The sequence below is a fragment of the Aspergillus alliaceus genome, assembly GCF_009176365.1.
Source record: "Aspergillus alliaceus strain CBS 536.65 unplaced genomic scaffold BDW43scaffold_8, whole genome shotgun sequence".
Classification (NCBI taxonomy): Eukaryota; Fungi; Ascomycota; class Eurotiomycetes; order Eurotiales; family Aspergillaceae; genus Aspergillus; species Aspergillus alliaceus.
The window spans coordinates 396,070-417,029 of NW_022474691.1; the positions used below are offsets into that span (position 1 = coordinate 396,070).

The 20,960-nt window shown below is 47.5% G+C and overlaps 7 protein-coding genes across 7 annotated transcripts; 6 read left to right on the forward strand and 1 right to left on the reverse strand.

The window, feature by feature from the left end:
- Nucleotides 1-454: 454 nt before the first annotated feature.
- On the forward strand, nucleotides 455-2,169 carry BDW43DRAFT_308215 (uncharacterized protein; the record flags this gene model as incomplete). The annotated part of the gene is made up of 2 exons (XM_032046437.1): nucleotides 455-1,183; nucleotides 1,246-2,169. The coding sequence occupies 2 exons, from the start codon at nucleotides 455-457 to the stop codon at nucleotides 2,167-2,169; spliced, it is 1,653 nt and encodes a 550-aa protein (XP_031903376.1).
- A 192-nt stretch (nucleotides 2,170-2,361) lies between these two features.
- BDW43DRAFT_267162 (GNAT family N-acetyltransferase) lies at nucleotides 2,362-3,681 on the forward strand. Its single transcript, XM_032040962.1, has one exon. The coding sequence runs from the start codon at nucleotides 2,399-2,401 to the stop codon at nucleotides 3,014-3,016; it is 618 nt and encodes a 205-aa protein (XP_031903377.1). The 5' UTR covers nucleotides 2,362-2,398; the 3' UTR covers nucleotides 3,017-3,681.
- Nucleotides 3,682-5,310: 1,629 nt separating this feature from the next.
- BDW43DRAFT_323654 (uncharacterized protein) lies at nucleotides 5,311-6,309 on the reverse strand (the record flags this gene model as incomplete). The annotated part of the gene is made up of 1 exon (XM_032049796.1): nucleotides 5,311-6,309. The coding sequence occupies one exon, from the start codon at nucleotides 6,307-6,309 to the stop codon at nucleotides 5,383-5,385; it is 927 nt and encodes a 308-aa protein (XP_031903378.1). The 3' UTR covers nucleotides 5,311-5,382.
- A 289-nt stretch (nucleotides 6,310-6,598) lies between these two features.
- On the forward strand, nucleotides 6,599-8,851 carry BDW43DRAFT_308218 (transcription factor domain-containing protein; the record flags this gene model as incomplete). Its single annotated transcript, XM_032046438.1, has 3 exons — nucleotides 6,599-6,644; nucleotides 6,698-7,517; nucleotides 7,627-8,851. 3 exons carry the CDS (start codon nucleotides 6,599-6,601, stop codon nucleotides 8,849-8,851), a joined length of 2,091 nt encoding a protein of 696 aa, XP_031903379.1.
- Nucleotides 8,852-13,088: 4,237 nt separating this feature from the next.
- BDW43DRAFT_240461 (putative catechol dioxygenase) lies at nucleotides 13,089-14,259 on the forward strand. The gene is made up of 2 exons (XM_032039666.1): nucleotides 13,089-13,419; nucleotides 13,478-14,259. Exons 1-2 carry the CDS (start codon nucleotides 13,169-13,171, stop codon nucleotides 14,163-14,165), a joined length of 939 nt encoding a protein of 312 aa, XP_031903380.1. The 5' UTR covers nucleotides 13,089-13,168; the 3' UTR covers nucleotides 14,166-14,259.
- Nucleotides 14,260-16,675: 2,416 nt separating this feature from the next.
- BDW43DRAFT_267169 (uncharacterized protein) lies at nucleotides 16,676-18,512 on the forward strand. The gene has a single exon (XM_032040963.1). The coding sequence runs from the start codon at nucleotides 16,926-16,928 to the stop codon at nucleotides 18,375-18,377; it is 1,452 nt and encodes a 483-aa protein (XP_031903381.1). The 5' UTR covers nucleotides 16,676-16,925; the 3' UTR covers nucleotides 18,378-18,512.
- Nucleotides 18,513-19,008: 496 nt separating this feature from the next.
- Nucleotides 19,009-20,865, forward strand: BDW43DRAFT_267173 (uncharacterized protein). Its single transcript, XM_032040964.1, has 4 exons — nucleotides 19,009-19,284; nucleotides 19,370-19,513; nucleotides 19,571-19,647; nucleotides 19,713-20,865. The coding sequence occupies exons 1-4, from the start codon at nucleotides 19,117-19,119 to the stop codon at nucleotides 20,443-20,445; spliced, it is 1,122 nt and encodes a 373-aa protein (XP_031903382.1). The 5' UTR covers nucleotides 19,009-19,116; the 3' UTR covers nucleotides 20,446-20,865.
- Nucleotides 20,866-20,960: the final 95 nt, after the last annotated feature.

Sequence of the window (20,960 nt, forward strand, 5' to 3'; positions counted from 1 at the left end):
GCCAGGTAGTACACGGGGGATAGAAACGACCAATCTCGTAATAGTGGGCCCCATTCTGGAGACATACTAAGATCGGCACGATCTAATCCTACTCCTAAATCCAGCCGCAGAGCGAAGCTTTCAATCATTAACAACTATCCAGCACTTTGCGAATTGAACTATATATATAGCCCGCTTGACACTAATATGGGTATGAGGACTATCCGGCTGTCGCCTGTGTCGAACTAAAACACGCTAACTCATCTCTGATCGGATCTAGGCTACTGGGAGGTGCGTATATTCGCTTGTGCGCTCCACTGACTATTTCCCCCGGAATCCTAACTATGAGGCCTAGGTTCCTTGTCAACTTTGCGGAGTGAGCTTTAACATCAACCGCATCCGCTCGAAATGGGAGCCGCGATCAGCAGCATTCGGGGCTGGCTGTGAGAGAGCCTGGGTTGACGGACGCAATTTCATGAAAGATGAAGAAGACGAGGAGGAGCAAGCACAGTATCTCGACCAAGGCGAAGAGTGCTCGTCTGAGACGGGCTGCTGTATGGTTTTCCGAGAAGCCGATGGGGCAACTCTTCTCCCGAAACCACTTTTGTATGAGGATGATCCGGAGAACGGCATCCGTGCTGATGATCCTGATTATGAGTACCGAAGTGGATCTGATGATGAGCCCTTAGAGTATGACTCGGGGGCGTGTGATGGGGAGGACTTGGACGATGAAGATGTGATCATGGACCTAGAAGAGGATACAGATGAGCCTGAATGGACGTTCAAGGTTTCAGGCCCTGACCACCCGGAATACGACACAGAGTTTCTCCCTCTATCGACGAAATTGGGCGATCAGATCTGGACTCCAAATGACGATGGTACGAGAACGATGAATCAGGAGGCCTATATGAAATCGAGATGTTTTGAGCATATTGCGGGTCCCGGCTGTCGGAATCGCGAAGGATACCTGGGAAGGAACGTTTCGGTCGAGGAGATGAGAGGCTGTCATACCGTTCAGTGCCTTATTATGAAAAATCCGGACTGGGAACCACGGGGTGGCGATCTCGAGTTTGAGCACGAGAGCCAATTTCATCTCACCGGAGTCACGGAGAGCATGCCGTCTTCCGGATACGGCCTGAAGTTTGCGCCTATTCGGCATGGCATCGACAATATTCAAGCGCAAAGCGAATCATTCTTTAACCCGGTATATCTCTACTATTGCTTCAGAGTTACCCTACAAAGCCTCCATTACTTACTTAACAATAGGGCCCGGAAGAACTAGCACAGACCGGGTTGCCATTTCACCCAACATGCTTTGAATTGTTTATCCAGGCCAGCAAGCGGTATATGAACAATAAGGTCGACATTGATGGGTTAGTCCATATTCGGGATACGTCATGTCTTCAACAAATTGATTTCCCAGTTATCCACAATGAGCACGTCGACGCAGGGAAAGAACAGTGTTGGATTCACAACGTCGGTCATGAATACCTAGTTGCGAATCCAATCTTCGTGCCGTCGTTCAAACCCATAGTTGAAGCTGCTGTTTCCACCGAAGCAAGCTTCAGCGTGCAGAACAGCCCTTTCGAGAGCCGGAACAGAACCATTGCAACAGCAAGGAGTCAGGATCCATTCCTAGCACTCCCAATCGAAATCATCCTGAGCATTATTAAGGATCTTGGGTCCACCGATATTGCCACGATGCGGCTCTCTTCGCGTGCCTTTACCCACTTACCTATTTCTGTTTGGCATCGCCTGGTCATCAAGGAACTGCCTTGGTTATATGAAGCGTGGTCTTCGGATCCAACGCCGTACTACTGGGCTACGGTCATTGCTCGCGACTTACACAAGGAAAAGGAATCCCACAATAAGTGGGAGCGCGATATGGAAGAGCAAAGCCTTGTCATCCTGGAGGACATGCCTGAAGTGCACGCTGAATGGCTTCATAGTAGGCCAAAATGGACTTGGCCAGATCTCCCGGATAGACAGGAGGTACTCGACTTGAGTCCGGTCAAATTAGGCTATCACACGACTAACTGGTACAGTCTCTACCGTGGCATTACTGTTAATTGGAAGCAATTGAAAGGGTTACAGAACCGCGAGAGGATTTGGGATGCTGTCCTGCAAGTCGTTGGTGCAATCCGGGAGCATCGTGGGGGACGTCGTTATGAATATGAATTGGTGATGTAAGGTGGCCGTGAGAATAATGATCCTATAGGTCTCCAACTTGATCTTGACTTCTTATCTTTCCTCTACCAAATACTGCGTTGTAGCGGCCGGATACGAGATGACTCAGTCCGGTGGGCCAGCTCCCTTACTAACACGTAGCATTTTTCCTCGCTATAAGCATATAATACCCACAATATTCACCCATCAAAAGCCGTTTTTCATACCCCCTAAAATACCTCATAGAGCAATCATGCCTACCCTACCACTCCTCCCAACCCAATCCCAAACATCGCCGATCCAAACGGCTCGGCTAGTCCTCCGACCGTTCCAACCGACGGATTTCCCGGGACTCCGTATCCTCCGCACAAGTCCCGAAGCCATGCGCTGGGCGCGAAAGGGCTGCATCGACGAAACAGACGAGGAAACAAAAACCTGGATGAACCGCTATATGTCAGAACCTGGCTCAGATGACCAATCAAGCTACAATTTCGTAGTGCACCGAAAAAAAGATCCGAGTTCCAGGAGTGAGTCAGAAGAAGCCGATATCATCGGAATTCTAGGAATCGCCTGCAGGTCGCCGTCGGAAATGCCTGAGGTTGGATACTTGTTTCTTCCTGCGACGTGGGGGATGGGGTATGCGACGGAGGCGCTGAGGGGGTTTGCGGAGGCGTGGTGGAAGTTACCACTTCCTGCTGGTACTTCCGGTAAGGAGGCGGAGGAAGTGGGAACCTTATGCGCGGTTACGGATAAGACGAATATAGCGAGTGCGAAGGTGTTGACCAAGTGTGGTTGGAGTGTTGTGAGTGAAGGTGTGGAGGATGATGGAGTTGCTGTGCTGAACTGGGTGCTTCGGCGGCCGGGTGTTTGAGATTGCGAAGGACTTGAGTTCAATTGCTCAATGGTATTTAATGGGTGGTTTACGAAGTTCAGGTGCCTTCCTGTATTTAGGGATTTGATCTTGGTATGTATACGTGCAGAGATAAAGTAGACGTGCAACGTCTGTGATTAGCTCCATTTATGTACGAATGATATGAGAGTATATACGAAGGTTACTGATGGCTTGCAGGTCCAGCTAAAGCAGAATGACAGGTAGCTCGCGCTAGAGCATATCATACAGTGCACCCATGGAGTCATTCTGACTCCCCGCTTGCTCACTTGAGCATGGTGTGGCCTTTGACCGATCGCTTCGCCACTTTTGTCGTAGAAAGGCAGCACTCTTGGGTACTGTATCAGACTGCCAGATGCCGTTTATTTGTCCCAATCTTGTGCTGATAACGCGTTGTTGTGTAGTCACTACTGTGCAGAGGCCAACAATGAAGAGGGGCCAGCACAAAATGTTATTTGAAGGTGCGTCGGGTGGTAGACGTCCCAGATGTCTCCACAAATGTCACGATCAGTGCTTGGATGGAAGCATCACGGTTTGACATAAGTGGATATAGAACATTTTTGATAGTATCACGCAGGCTAGACGGTAAAGTTCGGATGTGATTGCATTGTTGAGCCAGTCAATATCCACATCTTGGACGACTGAACGTTCTGATTTCCAAGTAGTCAACTGTTGTTCGATCATTACAAGCTCAGTTTGAGTGTGTGACTACTCATGTCTCTCAGAGAATACTTTCTCCGCCGATATAGATATTCGAAATATAGACATAAACAGTCGCTGAGAGCTGCCCATAACATTGCCCTGTTGAAGATATTGAGTGACAATGGGAGAATCAAAATTAGAAGAAGCTTGACACAGAGACAGCTTAGAGCCATGGGAGAAGGCCGCCAAAGAGCAAAAGTGACAGAAGAGCTCGAACAAGAAACTTCGTAGCGCCACATCTTTGGGGGGGGTAAAATGGAGGCGCCAAAGCAGGAGAGGAACGGCGGCGTTAAGATGCGGCACTATTCGTGTACTATCCGTGAAATCCTGACACTTTTACTTTGGTTAGAGAAATCTCACAAGAGAAAAGGCGAAACCAGTTTCTCTGTCATGATGCATACCTCATGGAGACACAGCAAAAGCACTGCTAAAGGCGTGTTATCTGGTAAATCTCAGAGGCAGGATAACAATAATTGCAGACCTTTCTTTTCACTTACCAGATGCAGGCAAGTTGGGTACAGCCATTGCGGTTAGTTTCTCATTCAGAGTTCCCTGAAGAGCGGAAAGAGCTTTTCCATAGTACTCGACCGCCACTGCTCGTACCTCGACATCATCATGGTGATATTTGACTAGGTCTGCCGACGATATCATAAGACAGTAGCGGAACAATGGACTTTCAGTCACCGTAGGTAGCAAATAATGTACAAAGTCTGTTCTGCGTGTCCCGGTTCTGGTTGATAACTACCTTGGGCTGTAGTCATTGAAATGAGAAAGTAGTCGATAGGCCAAGGTGGGCTTTGGGATGGCAAAGACATTGAGCATGATCTGTACCGCTGACGGCAGCGGGATTCCCATAAGGTACTGACGATAGCGTGGCCGCCGTGTTCTCGCAGCCAGCTTGGGAGAAACCCACTCACAGGAAAGATGATTCCTGACACATCCGCTACATACAGGCAGGTTGTTGTTCGTCGCACTTTTTTTTTACGGTGCCGACAGATTAGTCAACTAGTTCGAGATCAGCTCGAACGCTTGCCCTGAGTACGGCAAAATATACTGTTTCCACTGCGAAAATTTCCCCCAGTAGGCTATTTCCCAAAGGTGGTATTTGCAATTTATGTAAGGTTGAAATGGTAATCGCCAAGACGAAGTCTTGGGAATCAGGATACTTACGGATCGAAATGTGGCGCTACGGAAGATTAATATAATTCTAATTTGCAGAAGCGTGCGTTGTATTTGGTGAAGGGGACCAGAAAGACAAGCAACTGATATCAAGAGAGAGATTTGGATGAAAGGTTTCTCTCTCATGCTGCGCTATACCATGTGAGGTATCTAGAAGTGGACCCATTATTTCCATACTGATTGGTCCGAATGATTAAGGCCCTCTACTATTATACTATAATAGATCATGCTTGGATGATAATGATGAGATTTAGTTATGTCTTTCTTAGTATTATGATCCACACAAGGACAGGGCATCGAGTCCAGGCTAGGGTGAAGGCTGCTTGAATTGCATGTAAGGTATCGTAGTGTGCATACATTTTGTGAAACTACCGGTTTCAGAACATATAAAATAAATCACAGGTAGCGTTAAGTACCTATTCAGCTCGGTGAAAGTTTTCCGTTCGGTTTGTTGGAAGAGACTGTTTTTATTTTGTTTCGAGATGTTCAAACTCCTTATCTGGCTGCATTGCCAACCGGGTGTAATCCCCAGGTCTTGTTGAACCGTTCGGAACGTGGAACCGCCTGTCAATGCGGCTAAGAGTCAAAACACCTAGGATAAGAATCTCCAGTACGAAATTGAAAACGTAAAAGGATGCCTTAGAGTGGTACCAGGCTGGGTTCATAACTGGCCGGGGAGGGGACCAATTCGCACCAGCTTTGAAGCCAGCGATAAGGATGCATAAAGCCGACGAGAGGGACACGATCGCAATCTTGCTTTTCATCCCCCCTTGCCCAAAGCATTCCTCTTCTGGTGACTCCGGCAAGAGGAGTGCACAAATGACGTGGATAACGGGAAGACAAGTAAAGACGAGGAGGTAGGTTATGGCGGCGAGTTGGACATCACGGCATTGTGCTTGAGTATGCATATCTAGCGTGTAGGAGGAAACTACCGTAGCAGTGATAACCATCACCAGAGCTCCAATAATGAAGGCGTAAAGAACCCTGGAGCCGTAGCGCAAAATAGGATGCCAGCCGATGTGCGGTTGTTTGGCTCGGAGAATACGCTGCGCGAGAATGAAATTGACAACATAGGCAAGGAGGACACCGGCATTGACCAAGATGTTAGCCGCAATAGCGAGTCGCACATTGTGTTTTCGATTAGCCCAGGCTATGCGCAAGATGAGAGTGACAATCCTGGCCATGCAGAAGCCAAAGAGCAAGCAAGACAGGACGAACTTGTGGCCTCTTCGGCGGTTGATTTGAAATATTGACATGTTCGTCGCAGCGAACCCAATATACAATGTAATGAGCACCGCGCAAGCGGGAATATCCGGTATAATGCTTGGAAGGCCTCCCAATCCCGCGATTTTTGATGCATACGGTCCACTGCGGATCTGCAGAGAGGAGAGCATTTTGACGAGACTTTGGTAACGGCAATGACTTTGGTAGAGTCAATTCTATGGTACTCACAAATCGTGGCAGTGTATTTGATATATAAAAGCTGTCTCTCCTTTGTTCTCACGGCTATATAATCATGATCGCAGTCCGGACGAATTAGGGCTCCGCGGACCAAAGTTTCGTCCGGTCCGAATCTCACTTCCAACATTCCTATGATCCCCACTTCTATGCTCCTCTCAACAACCACTCTCTCGAAACTAGGCGTATAATCTCGGTCTCGGCCTTCGGTTGTGTCCGTTCGCCATGTCGAGCTTCGGATTACGGAAAGGAACGAAAAGCTGCACCGAGTGTACGTGGAATTTCCAACTCTACAAGCAAACCCTTTCTGATATTGTAAGATAGGCAGACGCCGAAAGGTTCGCTGCATTCGGGCTTCCAAAGACACCGACTCTTGTCGACAATGTGAGGATCGCGGAGTAGCTTGCACTGTGCAGGTGTCGACAAACCTGCGATCATCACAAAACCCGCGGTTCTCTTCGCGACTTCGCATCGCTCACCTCGAATCTCAGGTCGCCCAATTGACAAAGGTGGTTAACGAGATTGAATTAAAACTCAGCCATAAGCCATCTCAAATTTCTCGAGCGCAATCTGGTCAATCTGCAAGTCCTGATGACTCTGAAGGGGAAAGTAGTGGCCTGGACATCCCTACGGCCGAGAAACCATCACACCTGCGCTCGCTCTTCCAGAACGACTGGCTTAGCGCTGATACATGTCGCCCTGAGCAGCAAGGCCCGCAGCGCGTGGATAAGGTCTCTGCACAGCTCGCAGTGAGTGCTCGACCAAGGCTTCAGAGCATGATTCCAACGAAGGACGAGGTTTCAGATATTGCAGCATCTGCATACGATTGGCTGACCGTGCTTCATGCAATATTTCCACAGCCGTTGATGCTGAAGTCCCCACAGGAATTGATGGAGAGCTATGATTCAATATGTAGTGCAGATGCAGACGTTATCGCGTTAGCTTCGTGGCTTCTCACTCTTGCTCTTACAGCGCAACAAATTCATCGCGGTCGCGAACGTTCCGATGTATTTTTACGAAAATGCCAAAGGCGTTTCGAACTTTGCCAATCCATTATGAATATTGTGGAAAATACATTGCTCTGTCACGACCGATTGCTGGCAAGCAGCCAGGGACTCGGAATGGCGATACATTTCGTTCGACTGTGAGTGATTCCTCTAGAAGTCTTTTATTTGCTTCCCTTACTCTTTTTTAAAGGCATAGTCCTTGTCTTCCAGCTATTACTCTCATCTACAGTCACTGATGCGAACAAGTCAAATTGGGCGGGGATACTTTCAGAAAGCTTGGATTACATTGCGCCATATTATCGCGATTGCGGAACTAATGGGCTTACCGAAGGTTTACCAGGCGGTACAACTTAATCAGACAAGCGGCACGGATGAGGCCGCGTTTCACAAATCCCAGCTGTGGGAAGTGATATGCAATGTGGAAAGGCTCTTGGGGATGATCCTCAATCTTCCACCTGGGACCGCGCGGTATCAACTCACAACTGCTTCTCCTCTCAACGTACAAGGAAGGGTTCAGCTCCCGACTTATCTCACCAGGCTCCTAGGCATTGCTGCTAAGGTCTGTGATCTGGATGAGCCTGCTGGCGCACAGGGGCCCAGTATGAAGACACAGACGGCTGCTCTGGAGATGGTCCGAGCTCTCGGTGAACTTGCCAACCAGGCACCAGACGCATGGTGGGCAGGCGACGATCGAGACCACATCATGCCTGACGATATCGTGCAATTTATGCATTGCTGTGCTGTCATGAGAATATATTTTCCCCTTGCAATGCACCAGAACCTAGGAGACGAATTTGTGTATGCCCAGCTACCCTGTATGAATGCTTGTGAATCGGTGGCGCGACGATATTTATCACTTCGGAGAAAGCTACCCGCAGGGTTGTTCATGTCTCAAATGTTAGATCTGCAGGCCCTTACTGCAGCGGCTGTCCTCCTGATCCTTTCTCATCACATCTGTGCTACAGATCGTCCTGGATTCCGTGTTAATGTACGACACCTTCACGGCGTGGTCGCCGAAGTAATGAACCTCATCGGGGAAAGATCCAAGGACCCCACCAATTCGCAACTTACCGTGGAGGCGTTCAATACACTTCGCGCACTGAGCCAGCTTCTTCGACAGGATGACCACATATCCGAGGTGCAGAGGTTAACAGTAACAGTGCCATTGCTAGGGAAGATACATATCCGACGTAATCCCCGCCCATTACGGCAATCCGGCGTATCTCACCAGTCATCCCAGTTAGCGGCGAGCGCTAACGCTCAAAAGTGGAATGTGATCCAACCTTCCCTACGGAATCAATCTTTACCCAATACAAACACTCCAATGAACGAGGCGGGTCCGACGCCCGAGGAATTACTGTTGGATGATCTTTCGTGGTCAATCGAAGACACTTTTGATAACCTCTTGGAGGGTGCTTTCTTGGCAGAAAGTATGGATCAGCCGAGCTCGTGGCAGGGCATGAATTTTTGAAAATTTCGGTCACTCCACTTTTACGAGATTATTTCATTCATTCGGCTCCCAATCATTGTTATTATATCCTGGAAGTAATTCCCTCATATTGGTTATGAATAGGGGATAGACTTCTATGGCCCAAATGAAAACTTTATTCGTCGGTCAATGTAGTTTATCACAGTTTCAATATCACTAGAGACTATTGCCCAGCGCTCCAGCTAAACAAAGAAACAAACTCCCGTTCATGAAAGAGAGCAGGGGAAAGAGAATCCACGGTGCTGAGCCTGCTACATACTAATTAAGCTGCTAGTAGGACTATATCTCACTCCCTTCTCAATTATTTATATCCTTAGCATATGACAATTCTCTCGGAGGCTTTCTCTTCATCTTTCCTTTTGTCTCTAGCTGTGCAATGATTTATCGGGCATGGATTATTATTATTGCTCTATACATCTCAGCGTTGGTTACTGGCAGCAGACCTTTATTCGATGAAAACAAGTACTTGCACAGAAATACGCAATGCTTAGCGTAAGGCAGGTGCCGTTTCGACGACCTCGCACTCCTTTGCCAGGCTCATCGCGCCCTAACTCACCACAACCCCGTACACCACCCTAAGGCGGGATTGTACCCAAACCACCTTCTCAATACTTGCTTGGTGACTGTACATACGATGGTGATAGTCCGGGCTCTGGGTTTACAGAGTATATAACTGGACTTGGATCTATGTCTGGAGTTTGATACTGTTACCAGTCGTCTTTATGCGAAGGCAAATGGTATCGGAATAACGCAAGGTTGTTGCATAGGCTACAAAACTGATTACCTTCAAGACAAGCTCGTGTTTCATTGTTTTTGCACTAACGTGCCAAAGCGCATGAAGGTGAGACTGCCAGGCTCAACCATAAGAGGGGGCTTTGTATCATTTATCTTAAGTAGGCGCTTTCTAATACTATAACTGGACTGCTTTCTAACACCAGCGCAAAGATCAGGTAGTCAGGGCTGCACTTGAGGGTCGGTCAAACTGCTTTGATCAGTTCTCCATTGATCGGCGCTGGGAATTATCGACGAGGGACTGGATAGCGAGCTGGTTCGGGGCACGGGGTAGAGGTAGAAGCTCCAGCAGTAGCAACTTGAGGATGGCAGTTTCAGGACGTTCTTAGGCAGCTATTGAACATTATCCTTTTCCGGGGCAAGCTGGAGTATGAGCATTCTCTGCGATGGCTGGTGGTGATGATACTCTACACGGGTGTGGCTGGTAGGGCTCAATCCCCTTTCTATCTTCGGAATCAAGGCTTTTTTTCTTCTTGTCCTATCGAAATAATAATAGTCAATCCTCGCTAGAGTTGGCATAACCTATCCTATCAGGCCTCTGTAATTTCCATCTATATACTCATTATAGAACACTAATTTTTGGGCATCTTGAAATGTGAGATGGATAGGCTATTGGCAGTTTATGGTTCTCCGCGTGTACATGATCAAGGCCGGTATGCTCACTCCTGGCCACATATAGTGCATCCCGACAAGTATATCTCCACATTCTAGGCAATTCTACCCAGTTAGCAAGTGGTTTAGTCTGAGCTAGATACAGGATATACAACAACATGCACTGTTCCAATGCAGGCTTCATCGTTTACTTTAGCGGCATTGGGATATTAGTGGTGGGACCGACCACCCACCGCCTTTCGCCGGTGGGTGGTCGGCAGCGTAAAGGCATTTTCACCGTAAAGGCAGATTTTGAAGCAATTCGCATTTCAACGCCTAGAACCTGTAGAATCTATAAAATAAAGCTGATTATGCGATTCCTCTGCCTTTTCACTATACGAAGCAGGACCTTGACCTTCCACAGGGGGCGCGGGGGGAAGATAGCCATATGCCTCTTTATATGCCTTATCTGTCTTCTTCTTCTTCTTCTTCTTCAGCTCATCTTTGGCCCTTCTCTCAGCAATAGATCGATTTGCATCCCGTACAGTCAGTATATCACTATTTGAAAGACCCTGAATCGCTCGCTTGGTGGTTTTACGCTTCTGAGATTCCTGGACCGCTTCAATTTGCTCTAAAGTAGAGTTTATAGCCGCGAGCTGCTTAGATTGAACTTTCTGCTGATGAAAAAGGTGTTCTAGGCAGCGCTCAACTCGCGGAGAGATCTCTGCAGATTCTAGTAGATAAAATAGCTTCTTTTGGTTCTTTTCAACCTGCTGAGAGGTCTTAGGAGGTGTATTCTCAACACTTGAAGAGAGAGGATTAGGAGGCGGCGTAGTCTCTCCGTACGCGCGTAGATCAGGTGCAGAGATCTCTGGCAGAGGTGGTAGAGTATTCTGAATAGCTTCAATAATAAAAGATCCATCTGGAGGATAGATACCGCGTTCCCTAAAGGAGTCGCGAATAATTTATGAGTTGAAGGTCTTCTTGTGTACGGCCATAATATCACTTAAAAAATTGTCCTTATCTCCTGGGACCCCACACCACTGTGTAATAAGATTATTCGCACTTTGAAAATGTGTCTTATATGTAAGAAATGGTTTTCCATCAAGCGGTTGGCAGAGGTGAGTTATATGAGGTCTAAAGCAAAAGGAAAGAATCTTATAGGTCTTGTAGAGTTACAGAAATTCAACTGTTTTATAAGAAGTATGACTGTCAAAGATAAGCACACGTTTTTCTTCCTTATTTATACAATCCTTAGTCTCCTCGTGGAATCGATAAAGCTATTCAATCAAGAGTTTATCATTTATATAGCCTTTTTCGGAGACTGCAGTATAGGCATCCGGTAAATTTATGTCATACCAGGCCTCCACAAATCACTTGCCTTTAAAGATAAAAAGCGGCTTCATAATCCAATTATCTGCAGCAATACATTCAACCGTAGTTATATTCTCTGAATGCTCTGATTCTGCAAGATCAGGAACTCTTTCTCTTGTACTAAGGATATTTTGTCTCTTTCCTTTGCCTGGTTGGAACCTGCATTCATCAAAATTATACACAAGGTGAGGATGGATTCTGTTAAGCAAGTTTGTAAGCTGATTATACCAGAATTGAAGCTGTCCAATATCCTCTGTATCTAGATGCTTTTTCTCCTTTGTTTTCTGCTTTATTGGACCAATTTTTAAGTGTGGAGGAAGTCTTTTAGCAAAGTGATATGCCCACAATTAATTAAGATATTGTTTAGGATCAACACGGTGTACAGTGAGATTTGCCCATTCAAGAAGAAGTGAAATTGTAACCGGAATGTGTAAATCACGCATTTTAGCAATCCACTGGACTAAGGCAGTCTCTTGATACTGATTTAGCGCTTTGTTTGTAGGTGATTTAGCTGTACGAGGCTTTCTTTGATCATGGACGCGGCCGTAGAGTGTGCGGTAAGGGACCCTGAATTCTCGCGCAGTCTTTGCAATATTAGGTCTATTTTTTTGCTGAATCGCTTTAACAGCCTCATCTACACGCCCATCGTGAATTTCAGATGATTTAGGCATAGTGGGTAGTTTGTATAGCTTCAAAAAGATGAGGAATGCAAAATCTGCCTTTACGGTGAAAATGCCTTTACGCTGCCGACCACCCACCGGCGAAAGGCGGTGGGTGGTCGGTCCCACCACTAATATGTGGTGTGGACTAGATACATGGTCGGTCTCATGTTCAGGTTTGATATCATGAGGACATATTCATGCAACCCCGTGCCTGTGGCAAGCTCCGAGACTCTTTACATCATGAATAGCTATGTATTACTTTGCATTCTTTCCCCCTCCTTTTCTGTTTTCTTGTTTCTCCGTTGCTCACGTGATAACTTCTATCCTTTCTGAGGCATCAGGGCACGTGCAGAGAGGTGGGTCAGGTGCCCAGATCGGCTTTGGGGACGGAAAGGTCACGAGCCAATGAGAAAGCCCTAGTTGATGGCGAAGAAATCCGGGGAAGCCAGAGGTCTTACCCGCGGGTAAAAACTATTCCGGGTCAGCTAGGGGCAGCTCATGGGATTCTAATTTCTCTAGAAAATTATTATTGATGGAAGGTATATGTAATCCAGCTGACCCGGCTGGCTCCTGGCAATCTGCCGCCCGTCGGCTGTTGGCATCAACTTGACAGGTGTGAGATTGAAACCGTCCAACAATCATTGCATCAAACCATTCGGCATGTAGTAGCGGTACTGGTTTTGGGTCGACATCCCCCACACGGACAAGCAGCCGAATGATTTGCCGTTTTCCCCCAAGTTATCCAGACTTCCGACAGGGTGTATATAGACCCCCAAAGGGCCTGTCGATTTCTTGATTCATCTCATCTCCAAATCCTCCAAACCAACTCCGCCCAGAACAGTTCATTCCACATATATCTATACCTTACCCAATCGCCACAATGTCAACCAATCCCCGCTTCGATCCTAATTTCACTTCTTATGTCATCAACTCCATGGGACCCAACACCTCCGAGCGCACTCGCGTACTCTTGGGCTCTCTGATCAAGCACATCCACGAATTTGCCCGTGAGGTTGAGCTCACCCCTGCAGAGTGGATGCTTGGAGTCGAATTTATCAACTCGATCGGCAAGATCAGCACTCCGATCCGCAATGAATGCCACCGTATCTGCGACGTGATCGGCCTGGAATCGTAAGCCAAGCGGCGAGGTCCACGCAAATATTCAATATAAGCTGATTGATTGAGCCAGGCTCGTTGATGAGATCGCCAACAAAATCGTTACCGAACAGGGACTCTCGCCTACTTCCAATGTCATTCTCGGCCCCTTTTGGTCGCCCAATGCTCCCTTCCGTAATCTCGGTGACAGCATCATCCAAGACCCTAAGCCCAACGGGAGAGTCACCTACATGCACGGTGTCCTTAAAGATATGGAGACCGGAGAGCCCATCGAAGGCGCCGTCCTCGATATCTGGCAAGCCTCCGCCAACGGCCAGTACGACTTCCAAGACCCCACCCAGAGCGAGAACAACCTCCGCGGCAAGTTCCGCTCCAACAAGAAGGGGGAGTTCTACTGGTACTGCTACCACCCTACGCCCTACTCTCTCCCCACAGACGGCCCGGCCGGTGTGCTCCTCAAAGTCATGGACCGCTCTCCCATGCGGCCTGCCCACATTCATCTCATGATCACCCACCCCAACTACGCCACCGTCATCAACCAGATCTATCCCAGCGATGACCCCCATCTTGACATCGACTCCGTTTTCGCCGTCAAGGATGATCTGGTCGTGGATTTCAAGCCCAAGACCGGTGACCCCAAGGCGGAGCTTGACCTCGAGTACAACGTCAGCATGGCCCTCAAGAAGCACCACCCAAACCCCAACTCAGCACCCCCGGTCTCGTCATTCGAGCGATTCAACAAGACCAACGGAAAACTTTGAACGACCACCCGGAACGCCGTTTGGATGATTTTTGTACAATTAAGCATTTGTCAAATTTCAGCGATGTTTTGACTTTCTGCGGATGGGCGAGTGATCTTGCGGATGAAAATATCACCGGGGCTTATGACCTCTGGCTCATCCGAAAATCATCCCCCAGTCCATTGACCGCCGGCCGGTTGGTAGTTGGATGGATGACCATCAGCGAATCCCGATTGCGGTTTTTTTTTTTTTTTTTAACCCCCTCCTTGCATATGTACACATTGTTTATGAAGCCGTTGCATATCATCATTTGCCATCTTTGTGCTTGTCTTTCGTCGAGGCGTTACATCGGATATCACGTATAGACAGGAGGCACTATCGTCGATCCTATCAAAACAACCACAATATTCTCGCTATCGATCCAATTCATAGATGTAACACTGCGGTATGTAGCATATTCATAGTTGTAGTCCATTGACTCCACGGCTATTTGTCCAAACACTCGACTCCCTGGATATCACCCGCATCCACCATTCTTATCCACATACAATCATGCATCCCTCACTTCAGCTTGATTCTTATCATCCTTTAGCTCATCCCCAATTCCCGCAGTACTCCTATCAAGTAAACAAGTTAGACCGCTACCCAATAGAACCACAGTGGTAACCTTGTAGGTGGCTTCATTAACGATGAACGGTTGGGTAAGACTGAGGGGCTGGGCTCGATTTCCGCACCGTCGTTCTCGACGAATCTATTGTTGTTAGGTGTGATCATCTCTCCGATAGAGGACTCAGGACACAGATTATCTAGATTTAGATTGTTCTTCTTCCAAGTGGGGAGTCTCGAACTGCACTTGGAATAATCTGTGGTGAGAATGATGTAGGGTTAAGGTGATTATCGACTTTGGTGAAGTGTGTGTTTTTGTCGAACTGAAAATGCCTGTTTGTCCGAAAGTGCTCGAATGCAGGTTGAGATGGCTAGAAGTACAGCGTTATGAAAATGGAGAGGTTTAATATTCTCGTCTAAATGTATGAAACCGCTAAGTGAATTGCTGGTGTTCTGGCAGGAAGTTCACACGCGAAAGGGAATATATATACCTAGCTTACTGAGTATATATATATACCAGAGCCTTTCCGCGTTACGAATCCATTTCTTCCGTCAAGACCTACCGTAATATTAATTCATGTACATAAAAAAGAAGACAAAAAAAATGTTATTACAGTGTAAGGCTATTGATGCCCACATGCTCGTTGAGATATGACGAACCATGGAAGTGGAAAGTGGCGCAACGCCATGCCATGTCCGCCCCCGCGAAAGTGTACATTCACATACAGAGACTAAAGGCTAGTTGTCAACCAAAATTACCATTAAAGCTCCGCTATCCGCCACCAGCCTACTCCATTTAGACTAGCGCCTTTGATCATTATCTACACCATGATATTGCTATATTGCCATGATATCGCGTGTATCGCGTCATTTGAATGATCACTCTAGGCCTATAAATATGCTTATTTTATCATTAGATCAGAAATCAGAGACATCGTCATTTCTTCATTGCACCCCTTAGATTTCAGTGGTAGATTACTAGGTAATACGGAATCCCGCATTTCCAATACTAGTAATTTCGGAGTGCTATTGGTATTCATTACAGTACATATATAGCACGTGATCTATAAATCATCACGTGGCAGATATATGTACGGATTGCATATCACGTGCACATCATTCACAGTAAGGAATATCATATATTACTCTTAAAAAGTGATTGACGCCTTTAATGACCTTTGAAACACGGCTCTGTAGACCCTGTATTATATGGGTTAATTAACAGTTTTGGTGAGCAAGGGAACATTACTTTAAAATCAGGTGTACCTAATGCTTGTCATACAGCAGAGCTCTTAGCCATGGAAGAACTAATGCTATGTTAAGCTGAGGTCAATATTATATCCATTCTTGTTTTCAAGACGAACTAGTGACTTGTCTGCTCCTGTTACAAGGCTTGATTAATGTCCCGCGCGGGTTTGAGTATGTTGTACATGAATTTGCTGATCATAGGCGCTAAAATCAATCTGTCTTGCTCAGTGAGATATGTAGTTCAATTGCTGTTTGAAATTATTACACAAATTCCTGCGAAGTTCGGGATACCCGTTGACGTGTCTCGAGGCCATAGCGCGCCCATTCTCGGTTTGATGTGGCCATATAATGGGGCGCTTCACCTTGTTCTATGGACTTTTCAGCATTTTCCATCGTTTGGTTGCATATGGTCCAGATGGTTTTCAACGTCGCCATTCGTCCGGTCGGTCCGTCCCGCTTCCTTGCCCTACCATGATGTCTTCCACCTGTCAACTAATAAAAATTCCCCGGCATGAGCAGCACACACCATCATAGTTATGATTGTACCACTTAAGCGCTAGTTAGGCCGAGCCTGGACTAATGACACCCCTGGGCCTAGTCGGTGAAATCTTCATTTCGCAATTATTAAAAAGATCCCGGTGTGGTTACATTCGTCCTTATGACCCACCCCCCACCCAGTCCAAGAGACAGCAGTCACAGAATCACATTGGTGAGATCAATATTTAACACGCTATCTTATCTACTAGTCGTGTGCTAGGCGACTCGGACCTTCTTGGCCAGACTTGGCACCGTACGCTCCCCACCCTTCGCGTGATTTCCATTTTGACCTGGAATCAATGTGTTGGAAAGATAGATGGGTTTGAAATAATCTACTTCCTCGCTCTCTTTTTCACTGTTGTAGTAATATGCTGTTGATGCTGTTGTAGAATGTCCGCCAGCCTATTCTTACGAGCACGCCAGCGGCTGAAAGCAGTCATTGCTGCCTTCATCATTCTCGCTGCAATAACAGTATTATATCTCTCGGAGGCTCACCTATTCGAGCCTCACATTGAGCGCGTTCCCATTAATTCACCCGCCGACCAACCCGTCTCCCTGAATGACGATACAGATTCAAACGATTGCTATGTGGACCTCAACCTTTTACGATCTTATGGATACAATTCGTCAGCCGGATATGCACGATGGGAGATCGCAGTGAAACGGTCAAAGAGCTTCTCAGGATTCTCCGACTCCATAGACCTTCCCGTTCCGACCTTCGAAGCACTCCAACTAGACACCAAAGACAAGCGGAAGTCACTCCCCGACACTCAATGCGCCCCAACAACCACGATCCACGCGCCCGCCCCAAAAGCGCTGGTCGACGCATCGCACATGGTATTCGGTGTCTCCACCTCCCTCGACCGACTAGACGACTCCCTGGACCAATTCTCCCACTGGGCCGGAGGAACCAATGCCCGCATCTTCGCAATGGTCGATCTTGTCTCCGAGAAGGACAAGTTGGCGGTGCAGGAGCACGCACGCGAACTCGGCATTCGGCTCACGATAATCCCCTCCAAGGAAGAATGGCTAGACCGATACTTCCACTTAACGAAGATTCTCTGGCAAAGCCGCGATTCTCACATGCAGTGGGCGGTGATCATCGACGACGATACGTTCTTCCCGTCGATGTCGAACTTAGTCGACCGACTGGCCACCTACGACGCGTCGCAACCATATTACATCGGCGCGCCGACCGAGAATCTCGAGCAAATGGCGAGATTCACGTATATGGCGTACGGGGGTGCGGGCATCTTCATTTCCATTCCCTTGCTCGAGCAGATAAACGAGCATTATGATGAGTGTTACGAGTACAAGGACACTGGGGATAAGCGGGTATCGCAGTGTATCTACCAGCACACCACGACGAAGCTTACCTGGGACCGGGGACTCTTTCAGATGGACCTGGGCGAGGATGTAACGGGGTTTTATGAGTCCGGGCGCCCGTTACCGCTTTCGTTGCATCATTGGAAGTCGTGGTTTGCCGTGGATGTCGTTGCGCTTGGGAAATCGGCTGCTATCTGTGGGGATGATTGTCAGCTTCGGCGGTGGCGGATATCGGATACATGGTTTCTTGTTAATGGGTTTTCGGTTGTGGAGTATTCGTCGCCTATGACGGACATGATTGGGATGGAGCAGACGTGGGATCCGAGTCCCGAGGCCCGGGATAAATGGTATGCGTTTAGTTTGGGGCCGTTGCGTCCCAAGGACGAGGAGAAGGTGTCGCTTCGGATGAGGAGCGCGATTTTAGATGGGCGGAAACTGAGACAGATTTATGTCTATGAGCCGGGCGAGGATAGTCCCCCTCGGATATTGGAGGTGGTTTGGACCGTGAGCGACTAGAGATCGGATCTTTTCAACCTTTTCCCTGTTTTCTTTGTCTAAGTGAGATGATTCCTGTGTATGATAAGAGGTTTTTGCGGACTAGGTTTCTGTATAGATTTGCTCGAATATGGCGATTACCGGGTTTGACTGTCAAACCTTTTACCGTGGTTTACAGATTTCAACATAGTAAGGCATAGAAAGTGATGAATCACGACTGTGAAGATGTCCCAGTTAATGACTGTACAATCAACCTCCAGGATGACCACGTGAGCATCTAGACCCTACAGCCCTCTCCAAACTCGGGAGTACCATCATTCCTGGGAGCTTTGGGTGACTCAATAGGAAAATAATTTCAATAGGGAGACTCAAGTGGACCACTAATGTGGATATATGCAGGGATCAATAGGAGAGCAACCAATTATCACCGACTTGTTCACGAATATGGAGATAAAGCACAAGCGCGTTCCTGGATCGGCGGTTAATAACTGACAGCACGACTTGATTGCTTGGACCAAGAGACTAACAAAAGATCAACGACGAGGCTTATGCGATAGTGTTACTTCCGAATTGACATCATTGGCGAACCATGCTATACTCCCCTTGTCGATAAGAATGAAACTATGAAACTAGACTACGCAGATGAACATGGGGGCCAGGTTCCTTTGTCCCATGGAGCCGCCGGCGCAAAGCCCGGTCGCACTCGTAGATATTTTTCTTTCCCCTTTTCTTGACTTCTGGCCTGGGAAACGCTGGCATAATGCACACTTTTAGCAGCAGAAAGCTGTCCACTGCTTTACTCATTGTTTGCACGGTGATCTGGTTTTCATGGTCGGAAAACGGCGGTGGTTTCTGGATTCCTTCCGCAAGGGGCCCTGCCAACGACGAGTCGCTGCTCGATAATATGATCAGAAATGCTACCTTAGGGGTAGGTCCACGTTACCCAAATTCATTGTTTCCACGCTACGCAAGGGATGCTCTTTGGACAAACACTGACTGAAGGTGTCTTGCAGTTCGAGAAGATATTTGCGATCGGCTTCAAGCAGCGCACCGATAAGCACGATGCGATCGCTCTGGCGGCATCATATACGGGGTTGGAAGTGGATTGGCTTGAAGGCGTAAGAGCAGCCGAAATACCTCCGAAAGCATTACCAGCTGTTCGTCGGTCCTGGATTCAGGCTATCCTATCGTCTACATTCCTGACTGTGCGATAGGTATGGACGGAGGAGAAGCACCGCGATAAACCCGCCGAGCTGGGAAGTTGGCGCGCCCACATGAATGCTTTGCGGCAGTACGTTAGTGAAGTAAGGAAACGGATATACGTCTTATACTGACAATGCTCTCTGCTGGCAACAGTATCGTGGAAAGTAGAATCGGCAGCGCAGTCCTTATGGAGGATGATTCGGACTGGGATGTGAACATCAAGGCTCAAATGGTCGAATTTGCACGAGGAACCCGGGCGCTTCAGGGAGCCAAGGGGGTCCCATATTCCCCATATGGCGACGATTGGGATATGCTATGGCTGGGACATTGCGGGATAAATTCGCGAGGCGAGCCGAAGTTCTACGTGATCCCTAATGATTTGACCGTAACCCCGCGACCTCACCAAAACGAGTTTGTCCGCCCAGGGCTAGCAGACGACCCGAACTTCGAGAGCCATCGCCTTGTATTCTATGGGGATAATGCTATCTGCTCCTGGGCAATGGCATTCACATACGAGGGTGCCCGTAAGGCATTGACAGCATTATCATACGTCGGCATTGACGAGCCCGTTGATCTGGGGTATAACTTCTTGTGCACTAACATTCTAAAAGTCCCGTATAGATGTCTATCAACTTTTCCAAGTTTAATGGGCACCTGGGCACAACGTGGGCCAGCTTCGCGAGACTCGGATATCACCGACGGCGACGATACGTGGCATGAAGCAAGCTCCCGTTCTCTCACCTATAGCACCATGCTAAACATTTTACCACTTGCGAATAACGAAACGACGATACACGCACAATGGGATGATGTGCCGGCGCCGAAAATCGATCTTGCGACGGTTGAGATACCCCATGGTTATTTGTACATTCCCGATTCTGCATGAATGTCCTATCGGCTTTGCCTTTAACCCTTGTTTATTTCTTTTTTATTCCTTATTGAAGCGATTTCCCTTATGTGCCAAGATTATATGATTACTATTGTGAAAATTGACGAAAGGTGGACAAGTCAGCAGTATGAATATGGATTGCCCTTTGTCACTCATTCTTAGACCATGCATAAGTTTTGAACAACAAAATGAGCTCTACTTGCTTCAGCATAGATTTCCTGTCTTCGTTTATCTTTGTTCAACAGGAGGGTCAATATGTTCAGCTATCAGAAGTAACATGTAGCTAGTCCGCATTTAGTATGGCTGAAGGTCTAGTCTTTGACATAAACGCGATGCAACAGGAGTGATTATGTAGTTTTATTACGACAACTTCAACATAAAACGAGGTTTGACTTGCTGCCGCTAGCAGAGCCAAATAAAACCAAAAATCAATAAAAATAACCCCCCCCCCCGGGGGAAGCGATGGAGGTGGTACTTTCATGTGAGGCTGGTAGGGCTCTTCGAGTACATCT

Coding starts and splice junctions, on each gene's coding strand:
- BDW43DRAFT_240461 (XM_032039666.1), top strand. CDS start 13,169: ATGTCAACCAATCCCCGCTTCGATCCTAATTTCACTTCTTATGTCATC. Junction 13,420..13,477: donor GACGTGATCGGCCTGGAATC/GTAAGCCAAGCG, acceptor TGATTGAGCCAG/GCTCGTTGATGAGATCGCCA.
- BDW43DRAFT_267169 (XM_032040963.1), top strand. CDS start 16,926: ATGTCCGCCAGCCTATTCTTACGAGCACGCCAGCGGCTGAAAGCAGTC.
- BDW43DRAFT_267162 (XM_032040962.1), top strand. CDS start 2,399: ATGCCTACCCTACCACTCCTCCCAACCCAATCCCAAACATCGCCGATC.
- BDW43DRAFT_267173 (XM_032040964.1), top strand. CDS start 19,117: ATGCACACTTTTAGCAGCAGAAAGCTGTCCACTGCTTTACTCATTGTT. Junction 19,514..19,570: donor CTCCGAAAGCATTACCAGCT/GTTCGTCGGTCC, acceptor ACTGTGCGATAG/GTATGGACGGAGGAGAAGCA. Junction 19,648..19,712: donor CACATGAATGCTTTGCGGCA/GTACGTTAGTGA, acceptor TGCTGGCAACAG/TATCGTGGAAAGTAGAATCG.